Consider the following 10,244-nt stretch of genomic DNA (forward strand, 5'->3'; position numbering starts at 1 on the left):
AAGAACCACCAAGTTCTATCATCAGCAGACTTCGCTAAAGAATCCACAGTTGTAATGGCCATACCATCTCTTCAACGCTAAAAGTAGTTGAGAATTCAAACTACATGAAGCGAAAAAAGAACGGCAAAGCTTGCAACTGCAGATTCCACCTTTTTTTGTGTGCATACCCATGGGCGCCAGCTGAATTAGTGTAAAGGGCTTCGCCTTAACCAAAGGCGTCGCGCCCAAATATTTTGTAATAGTATATTGTACTATATGCAAAAAAGAGGGTTTTTTACAGCAAGTGTAAAACGGCGGGCCTTCCGTTTTTGGTATTTGTCTAGATTTCGACCTTATTGATGTTAATCAAAAAACTTTGTTTTAGCGGGGCTTCAGGTCATTCTTACTGATTTATTTGTAAGATTTTAAATTCTAAGCAGCTGGCGCCCATGGGTATGCACACAAAAAAAAAAGGTGGAACCTGCAGTTGCAAGCTTTGCCGTTCTTTTTTCGCCTCATGTAGTTTGAATTCTCAACTACTTTTAGCGTTGAAGATATGGTATGGCCATTACAATTGTGGATTCTTTAGCGAAGTCTGCTGATGATAGAACTTGGTGGTTCTTGAAATAGCTATACAGACAACCTGCTCACCTTTTGTGCTGCCTAGAATTTTAAATCTTAGAAATAAATCAGTAAGATTGACCTGAAGCCCCGCTCAAACAAAGTTTTTTGATTAACATCAATAAGGTCGAAATCTGGACAAATACCAAAAACGGAAGGCCCGCCGTTTTACACTTGCTGTAAAAAAACCCTCTTCTTTGCATATATTACAATATATTTACTATTACAAAATATTTGGGCGCGACGATTAGTTGGTTAAGGCGAAGCCCTTTACACTAATTCAGCTGGCGCCCATGCACACAAAAAAAAGGTGGAACCTGCAGTTGCAAGTTTTGCCGTTTTTTTTCGCTTCATGTAGTTTGAATTCTCAACTACTTTTAGCGTTGAAGATATGGTATGGCCATTACAATTGTGGATTCTTTAGCGATTTAATTTTTCGACTAAATACTGAATGTGGACTATGTTCTTATATGGTTCTGACTGCTTAACAAAGTTGTTGTAAGTGGTTTGTATGTTGGTTAAATTTACAGTTAAATAATGATATTTGAAATCTGAGGGAAAATCCATGGTTCCTGTTTTGAATACAAGATATCCATTAGGTGCCTTGATGGGATTTGTTCGTGGATGGGCGAAAGAATCCAAATAAGCCGCACGTGGTTGGCGGGTGCCAATGTCTTCAAGATCCTGGTGCGTGAGTAGTAATTAAAACGCGCGAGAACTTCGTTTTAAACTAATTTATATTTATTGGTATTACGTTACAATATGTCCCGACACACACGAGATGGATGCGGGTTGGAAAATTTTACAATCGAAAGAAAAAAGGCAAATCACAAGAGAAGAACGGGTGTTCGGGTTAAAATCTCGTTATAGATTAAATGGCGATGCCCATGGGAAAAATAAAGTCACCGTCCTCTTCGACCAGAAATATAACATTCCGTCGGGACGTCTTGTCAGACCTCGACTCGACAGGCTTGGTCGACCCCGACTTTGGTCACAGCCAACCCCAGGGACCGGGCAAAAGAAAGATTGATGCGGCTCTCAGCCGCACACGCATCTCGGAGGACGCGGGTTTCGAGCCATTGCCCAACCGGAGGACTGCTGTTGGCATGACAGTCGTCGTCCTGGTGTGGAGCAGGGAGGAGAGAGAGATTTCGTGTGCGCCTTCTGGGGAAGCGGAGCGGTCGGATGATGATCGGGTACGGGGTTGTGGCGGTGGTGCAACACGGCCGGGGGAGGGTGATTGGCTGCGACGCCGGGCTGAGGCGCGTTGTTTCAGCGGTTGGTCGGCCATATGGAGCAGGGTATGGTGCCTTTGCCCGCATCTTCGGCAACCATGGCGAGTTCGGCACGCGTCGGATGAGTGCTCGTGTGCCAAGCAATTGGGATTGTTTATAAGCACCGCCCGGAGACGCTTTTCCCCTCGGAGGTTCAGGAAGCGCTGACACTGCCGGAGTGCATGAACTCCCCGACAGACCCGGCATCGGTACACGTTCGTTTGCTGCGGTGGTGCGGCAGACGCGTGGGGGCCATGTCGCTAAGGAGGGGGCGAGCTGAACGGACTGCAACGAAAGAAATTATGTAGGGGGGAGTGGATTAGTCGATGCACGGGAACGAACAACATGCACGGAGACGAGGACATTCGGACGGAACTTAGAGGGATTGGAAGTCACGATAGGGTTTTAGGCTCAGGACTCCTGCTGTCTTGCAACAGGATAAGCTTCGCTACGGGTCTTCGGATAGACCCACGCGCTGTGGTGACATCAGCCACTCGGACGAGACCGTCAGTCCAGGGAGGAGTGCGCTCCATTCGCCCTAAGCGCCACTTGTTGGAGGGGAGATTATCCTCGGACACGATCACGAGGTCGCCGGCCTGGAGGCTGCGAGTCGGTGATTTCCACTTATTTCGTTTGTGAAGCTCCTTGAGGTACTCACTCTTCCAGCGGCGGCAGAACGCCTGCTGGATTGCCTTCAGTCGCTGCCATCGGTTGATCAGCGACATAGGCTCAACCAGAATTTCCGGTTCCGCAATGGATAAGAGCGATCCTCCAATCAGGAAATGTCCCGGGCTTAGGGCCAGCAGATCCTCTGGATCCTCGCTCATGGGAGAAATTGGCCTGGAGTTTAGGCACGCTTCGATCCTTAACAGGGAGTGATGAGTTCCTCGAACGTGTACTTGACAGTGGAAGAGGACTTGTAAAACAGGGTCTTAAAACTTTTGACCCCTGCTTCCCACCGTCCTCCCATATGGGGTGCGCTTGGCGGAATAAACTGACAGGATAAAATGTGCTGGGGAAATGCCTTCATTATAACAAGCTTGGTGGCGTTCAGGAAATCTTTTTCGAGCGCCTTTGAGGCCCCTACGAAGGTTTTGCATTGTCGGAGTAAATGCGCTGTGGGCATTGTCTCCGTGCGACAAACCGAGAAAAGGCTGCAAGAAATCGTTCAGTGGTTAGGTCGGAGGTAGCCTCAAGATGGATCGCCTTCGTGCTGAAACACACAAAGACGCAGACCCTTAGTTATGAGACACGCAAGCCCGGTGTAATTCTTGATCTCGAACGGCCCTGCGAAGTCAATGCCCGTGTGAGTGAAGGGCCTGGAGTACGTGATGCGCTCTCGAGGGATATCACCCATCATCTGAGTCTGTAGTCGTCGACGATGAACGATGCAGACTTTACACCCCTTGATGTAGGACTTCACCAGGTTCTTAATCCGTGGGATCCAGAATTTGGTGCGCAGATACCGCACCATCAGTTGGTTGCCGCCATGCAACGTGATGCGGTGGGCGAATTCGACAAGCAGGCGTGTGAAATGAGTGCTATAGGGGAGGAGAATAGGATGACGTTCATCATACCGGAGGGACTCAGCGGCCCGGAGTCGTCCGCAGGAGCGGAGTACCTTATGCTGGTCGAGAAATGGATTCATATTGAGTAGCGTGCTGGATGATGGCAGGGGTCGCCCTTCGCCAAGGGCCCGTATCTCCGCGATGTATTCCCGACGCTGAGAAGTCCGAATCAAGGCGCGCTCGGCGGAGAGAAGTTCCTCATTGGTGAGGCGGACCGTGGAAGGCGTCGAAGGCGTTTGGTGGCGAAGCGTAGGATGTACGCGATGACTCGTAATGCCCTACCGTAGTGCGAGAACCGTTCGCTGACGTCATCGAGTAGGGTGGTCGCGGTGGTGTGGCACTGGACTCGTTGCTCCAGCTGGGTGTCCGGGAGTTCATGATGGAGAGTTGGCCAATACTGGGGGGCTCGCTGGAGCCAGTCCGGCCCATGCCACCAGAGGCTGCTGGCCGATAACTCGGACGCGGAGACTCCGTGGCTCGCCAGATCAGCGGGGTTGTCCTCGGAGCGCACATGTGACCAGCTTTGGCCACTGGCGCTTTTGGAGATGCTGGATACCCGATTGGCCACGAAGGTGGACCAACTGCACGGGGGGTTTATTGAGCCAAGCCAACACGATGGTGGAGTCGGTCCAAAACTGGGAGGTCGCAGGTGGGATTGGGAGTTCAGGAACGATCGACGCCCAGAGATCGGCTAGCAAAAACCGCTCCGCACAACTCCAACCGAGTCAGCGAGACGGTTTTGACTGGAGCTACACGGGTCTTAGCCGTTAATAAATGGACTCTTACTTGATCGTCGTACCGAACCCGCACATATAGGGCTGCTCCATACGCTTTCTGTGACGCGTCACAGAAGCCATGAAGCTCCCACGAGAGCTTATCGCTGGTGTTTAGCCAACGGGGGGATGCGGAGTTGACTGAGGCCTGGGTAATCCTGCAGAAATTCGTGCCATTGCTGCAGCAGGAGAGGCGGCAGAGCGTCATCCCAGCCCAGTTCGGTTAACCAGATTTGCTGCATGAATTTCTTCGCTCGGATAACAAATGGGGCCAGCCAGCCAGCGTGGTCGAAAAGTTTAGCGATATGGGACAGAACCTGCCTCTTGGAGATCGACTCCTTCAATGGTGGGTCCGCTACGGTGAAGAAGAAGACGTCCTCGGCGGCTTGCCAGCGGATGCCCAAGGTTTTTGCAGTGCTCGCGTCTTCCAGCTCGAGAAAGTCCTCTCGCAGCAGGTGCTCTCTCGGTATAGCTTGAAGTACTTCCTTCTAATTGGAAGTCCACTTCCGCAGCGGGAGGCCCGCAGATTGGAGGGCAGCTTGAAGCTCTCGTATGGCGAGACGGGCGTCGGCTTCAGTGTGAGCGCCGGAAGGACATCATCAACATACATGTAGTTCCGAAGGATTTCGCTCGCCTGAGGATACATCGCTTGCACGTCTTGTGCCAATTGAAAGAGGACTCGGATTGCCAGGAATGGCGCGCAGTTAACCCCAAACGTGACAGTTTGTAGCTCATAATCCTGAATATTGCCGCAGCGGTCTCGGTAGAGGATCAGCGTTGAAAACGAATTGAAAGAAGCGTCAGATCGGCCTGAAGAGTAGGGCCGGTGTGCAAGACATCGTTAAGGCTGACGCCTCGTGTGGAGGGGCTCGACGCGTTAAATACCACGAGTACCTCGGGGGTGGTGCTATCAGGCTTAAAAACCGCGTGATGGGGGAGATAGAAGTTTTTCCCATCTTGAGGCGGCGTCACCAGAATCATATGACCCAATTCCTCTTGAGTGGCCCAAGTCGACGCTATTCGGACTTTTGAATGGTAGGGACACAACATATCGGCCGTCTTTCCCTCTTTGGGTGGTTTCCTGGAAGTTATGCTCGCAGAATACGTTTTTTTTTTTTGCGGGAAGGTCTTCCACCTCCCAAAACTTGGTGCGGAGTACTTCAAGTTTTGCTTCTGGACTAACTCGCGTGGAAGCGGAGCGGTCGGATGATGATCGGGAACGGGGTTGTGGCGGTGGTGCAACACGGCCGGGGGAGGGTGATTGGCTGCGACGCCGGGCTGAGGCGCGTTGTTTCAGCGGTTGGTCGGACATATGGAGCAGGGTATGGTGCCTTTGCCCGCATCTTCGGCAACCATGGCGAGTTCGGCACGCGTCGGATGAGTGCTCGTGTGCCAAGCAATTGGGACAGTTCTTATTTATAAGCACCGCCCGGAGACGCTTTTCCCCTCGGAGGTTCAGGAAGCGCTGACACTGCCGGAGTGCATGAACTCCCCGACAGACACGGCATCGGTACACGTTCGTTTGCTGCGGTGGTGCGGCAGACGCGTGGGGTCCATGTCGCTAAGGAGGGGCGAGCTGAACGGACTGCAACGAAAGAAATTATGTAGGGGGGAGTGGATTAGTCGATGCACGGGAACGAATAACATGCACGGAGACGAGGACATTCGGACGGAACTTAGAGGGATTGGGAGTCACGATAGGGTTTTAGGCTCAGGATTCCTTCTGTCTTGCAACAGGATGAGCTTCGCTACGGGTCTTCGGATAGACCCACGCGCTGTGGTGACATCAGCCACTCGGACGAGACCGTCAGCCCCGGGAGGAGTGCGCTCAATTCGCCCTAAGCGCCACTCGTTGGAGTTGAGATTATCTTCGGACACGATCACGAGGTCGCCGGTCTGGAGGCTGCGAGTCGGTGATTTCCACTTATTTCGTTTGTGAAGCTCCTTGAGGTACTCACTCTTCCAGCGGCGGCAGAACGCCTGCTGGATTGCCTTCAGTCGCTGCCATCGGTTGATCAGCGACATAGGCTCAACCAGAATTTCCGGTTCCGCAATGGATAAGATCGGTCCTCCAATCAGGAAATGTCCCGGGCTTAGGGCCATCAGATCCTCTGGATCCTCGCTCATGGGAGAAATTGGCCTGGAGTTTAGGCACGCTTCTATCCTACACAGGAGAGTGGAGAGTTCCTCGAACGTGTACTTGACAGTGGAAGATGACATGTAAAACAGGGTCGTAAAACTTTTGACGCCTGCTTCCCACAGTCCTCCCATATGGGGCGCGCTTGGCGGAATGAACTGCCAGGATAAAATGTGCTGGGGAAATGCCTTCATTATATCATGCTTAGGGGCGTTCAGGAAATCCTTTTCGTGCGCCTTTGATGCCCCTACGAAGGTTTTGCCATTGTCGGAGTAAATGCGCTGTGGGCATTGTCTCCGTGCGACAAACCGAGAAAAGGCTGCAAGAAATCGTTCAGTGGTTAGGTCGGAGGTAGCCTCAAGATGGATCGCCTTCGTGCTGAAACACACAAAGACGCAGACATAACCCTTAGTTATGAGACACGCACGCCCGGTGTAATTCTTGATCTCGAACGGCCCTGCGAAGTCAATGCCCGTGTGAGTGAAGGGCCTGGAGTACGTGATGCGCTCTCGAGGGAGATCACCCATCATCTGAGTTTGTAGTCGTCGACGATGAACGATGCAGACTTTACACCCCTTGATGTGGGACTTCACCAGGTTTTTAATCCGTGGGATCCAGAATTTGGTGCGCAGATACCGCACCATCAGTTGGTTGCCGCCATGCAACGTGTTGCGGTGGGCGAATTCGACAAGCAGGCGTGTGAAATGAGTGCTATAGGGGAGGAGAATAGGATGACGTTCATCATACCGGAGGGACTCAGCGGCACGGAGTCGTCCGCAGGAGCGGAGTACCCCATGCTGGTCGAGAAAGGGATTCAAATTGAGTAGCGTGCTGGATGATGGCAGGGGTCGCCCTTCGCCAAGGGCCCGACGCTGAGAGGTCCGAATCAAGGCGCGCTCGGCGGAGAGAAGTTCGTCATTGGTGAGGCGGACCGTGGAAGGCGTCGAAATCCTTTTGGTGGCGAAGCGTAGGATGTACGCGATAACTCGTAATGCCCTACCGTAGTCCGAAAAACGTTCGCTGACGTCATCGAGTAGGGTGGTCGCGGTGGTGTGGCACTGAACTCGTTGCTCCAGCTGGGTGTCCGGGAGCTCATGATGGAGAGTTGGCCAATACTCGGGGGCTCGCTGGAGCCAGTCCGGCCCTTTTTGACTCTCAGCGCTATGTTGAAACGGTACTCCGTCCATATTGCTCATTTCATGTCCGGACGAGGACATTCGGACGGAACTTAGAGGGATTGGAAGTCACGATAGGGTTTTGACTCAGGACTCCTGCTGTCTTGCAACAGGATAAGCTTCGCTACGGGTCTTCGGATAGACCCACGCGCTGTGGTGACATCAGCCACTCGTACGAGACCGTCAGCCCCGGGAGGAGTGCGCTCAATTCGCCCTAAGCGCCACTTGTTGGAGGGGAGATTATCCTCGGACACGATCACGAGGTCGCCGGTCTGGAGGCTGCGAGTCGGTGATTTCCACTTATTTCGTTTGTGAAGCTCCTTGAGGTACTCAACCAGAATTTCCGGTTCCGCAATGGATAAGAGCGATCCTCCAATCAGGAAATGTCCCGGGCTTAGGGCCAGCAGATCCTCTGGATCCTCGCTCATGGGAGAAATTGGCCTGGAGTTTAGGCACGCTTCGATCCTTAACAGGGAGTGATGAGTTCCACGAACGTGTACTTGACAGTGGAAGAGGACTTGTAAAACAGGGTCTTAAAACTTTTGACCCCTGCTTCCCACCGTCCTCCCATATGGGGTGCGCTTGGCGGAATAAACTGACAGGATAAAATGTGCTGGGGAAATGCCTTCATTATAACAAGCTTGGTGGCGTTCAGGAAATCTTTTTCGAGCGCCTTTGAGGCCCCTACGAAGGTTTTGCATTGTCGGAGTAAATGCGCTGTGGGCATTGTCTCCGTGCGACAAACCGAGAAAAGGCTGCAAGAAATCGTTCAGTGGTTAGGTCGGAGGTAGCCTCAAGATGGATCGCCTTCGTGCTGAAACACACAAAGACGCAGACATAACCCTTAGTTAAGAGACACGCACGCCCGGTGTAATTCTTGATCTCGAACGGCCCTGCGAAGTCAATGCCCGTGTGAGTGAAGGGCCTGGAGTACGTGATGCGCTCTCGAGGGATATCACCCATCATCTGAGTCTGTAGTCGTCGACGATGAACGATGCAGACTTTACACCCCTTGATGTGGGACTTCACCAGGTTCTTAATCCGTGGGATCCAGAATTTGGTGCGCAGATACCGCACCATCAGTTGGTTGCCGCCATGCAACGTGATGCGGTGGGCGAATTCGACAAGCAGTCGTGTGAAATGAGTGCTATAGGGGAGGAGAATAGGATGACGTTCATCATACCGGAGGGACTCAGCGGCCCGGAGTCGTCCGCAGGAGCGGAGTACCCCATGCTGGTCGAGAAATGGATTCATATTGAGTAGCGTGCTGGATGATGGCAGGGGTCGCCCTTCGCCAAGGGCCCGTATCTCCGCGATGTATTCCCGACGCTGAGAAGTCCGAATCAAGGCGCGCTCGGCGGAGAGAAGTTCCTCATTGGTGAGACGGACCGTGGAAGGCGTCGAAGGCGTTTGGTGGCGAAGCGTAGGATGTACGCGATGACTCGTAATGCCCTACCGTAGTCCGAGAACCGTTCGCTGACGTCATCGAGTAGGGTGGTCGCGGTGGTGTGGCACTGGACTCGTTGGTCCATCTGGGTGTCCGGGAGTTCATGATGGAGAGTTGGCCAATACTGGGGGGGGCTCGCTGGAGCCAGTCCGGCCCATGCCACCAGAGGCTGCTGGCCGATAACTAGGCCGCAGAATACGTCATCCTCCTTTTCCGGCTTTGCGGGAAGGTCTTCCACCTCCCAAAACTTGGTGAGGAGTACTTCAAGTTTTGCTTCTGGACTAACTCGCGTCTGTGCCGCGAAAACTGATCGAGACACCGAAGGGTCAGGCATGATAGCCCCACACAGAACCCATCCAAAGATGGTTTCTAGCCCGACGAACTCACCAATATCCTTTTTGATCCCATCTCCGAGGATGTGGGGAAACAGGTCTACACCGATTATCATGTCAATAGGCGCGGGCTTGTTGTAATACGGGTCAGCAAGGGGGCGATCGAGGCACTGCGTTGGAACAGTGTTAAGGAATGGAGCCGTTGGAATGGCCCCTGACAATTTGGATACGACCAGGGCGGAGAACTCGATCTTGTTCAGTCTGTCACACGGGGGAGACAGTATCAGCAAGCACACCTTGTCGGCGCAGCCTCCATCACTCTGGCCCATGCCAGTAACCGCGGCGTCTACTGGGTAAAAGGGGGGCTGGACCATGTTGAAGACACGCTCGGAGAGAAAAGTTGAATCGGCCCCAGAGTCGATCAACGCCCGAATATGATGATCCACACCACGATGGTGCAGAGTGACAATCGCAGTGCCTAAAAGGCCTCTGCCTGGGGTAGATGCAAAATAACTTTGAGCATTTGTGAGCTGGTTGCTCGTGGACGAACGCTCTGTGGCGCTGGATGGTGGGACTTGCGAAGCGGACGGCGCGGACACGGACACATCCCTAGGATGCAACAGAGTGTGATGACGTTCCTTGCAGGTATGGCAATTATGCGCACTGGAACAGCCCTTCACCTGATGACCGCGGGCAAAACAGTTCAGACAAAGACCCTGCTGTCTAATGGTTTCCGAACACCTCTGAACAGGCATATCAAGAAAAATAGGGCAGAGCCGTAATGATTGATTCTCCCGATGGCACAGCTTGCAAGACGCCGGTTTGAGCTGAGCTTTCGCTGGAAACGCTTGGACCTTCATCGTTGCAGAGGATTTGCGGGGGCCAATGGGGATGGCTTGGACACTTGGGGCCGACTTATGTTCTTCGGTGGCATCCAG

The 10,244-nt window shown here is 52.9% G+C and overlaps 2 protein-coding genes across 2 annotated transcripts; both read right to left on the reverse strand.

Moving 5' to 3' along the window:
- Window positions 1–3,066: 3,066 nt before the first annotated feature.
- Window positions 3,067–4,423, reverse strand: LOC137575046 (uncharacterized). Its single transcript, XM_068287438.1, has 3 exons — window positions 4,164–4,423; window positions 3,711–4,023; window positions 3,067–3,639 (listed from the first exon to the last, which is right to left on the reverse strand). Exons 1-3 carry the CDS (start codon window positions 4,421–4,423, stop codon window positions 3,067–3,069), a joined length of 1,146 nt encoding a protein of 381 aa, XP_068143539.1.
- Window positions 4,424–5,670: 1,247 nt separating this feature from the next.
- On the reverse strand, window positions 5,671–7,569 carry LOC137575047 (uncharacterized). The gene is made up of 4 exons (XM_068287439.1): window positions 6,924–7,569; window positions 6,250–6,671; window positions 5,912–6,111; window positions 5,671–5,800 (listed from the first exon to the last, which is right to left on the reverse strand). The coding sequence occupies exons 1-4, from the start codon at window positions 7,567–7,569 to the stop codon at window positions 5,671–5,673; spliced, it is 1,398 nt and encodes a 465-aa protein (XP_068143540.1).
- Between the last annotated feature and the right edge of the window lie 2,675 nt (window positions 7,570–10,244).

Source organism: Drosophila tropicalis, unplaced genomic scaffold (assembly GCF_018151085.1).
Source record: "Drosophila tropicalis isolate 14030-0801.00 unplaced genomic scaffold, ASM1815108v1 contig_536, whole genome shotgun sequence".
In the NCBI taxonomy this organism is placed as follows: Eukaryota; Metazoa; Arthropoda; class Insecta; order Diptera; family Drosophilidae; genus Drosophila; species Drosophila tropicalis.

Coding starts and splice junctions, on each gene's coding strand:
- LOC137575047 (XM_068287439.1), bottom strand. CDS start 7,569: ATGTCCTCGTCCGGACATGAAATGAGCAATATGGACGGAGTACCGTTT. Junction 6,112..6,249: donor TTGCGGAACCGGAAATTCTG/GTTGAGCCTATG, acceptor CGCAGCCTCCAG/ACCGGCGACCTCGTGATCGT. Junction 5,801..5,911: donor CCTGAGCCTAAAACCCTATC/GTGACTCCCAAT, acceptor CTTTCGTTGCAG/TCCGTTCAGCTCGCCCCTCC.
- LOC137575046 (XM_068287438.1), bottom strand. CDS start 4,423: ATGACGCTCTGCCGCCTCTCCTGCTGCAGCAATGGCACGAATTTCTGC. Junction 4,024..4,163: donor AAAACCGTCTCGCTGACTCG/GTTGGAGTTGTG, acceptor CCCCCCGTGCAG/TTGGTCCACCTTCGTGGCCA. Junction 3,640..3,710: donor ACTACGGTAGGGCATTACGA/GTCATCGCGTAC, acceptor CTCACCAATGAG/GAACTTCTCTCCGCCGAGCG.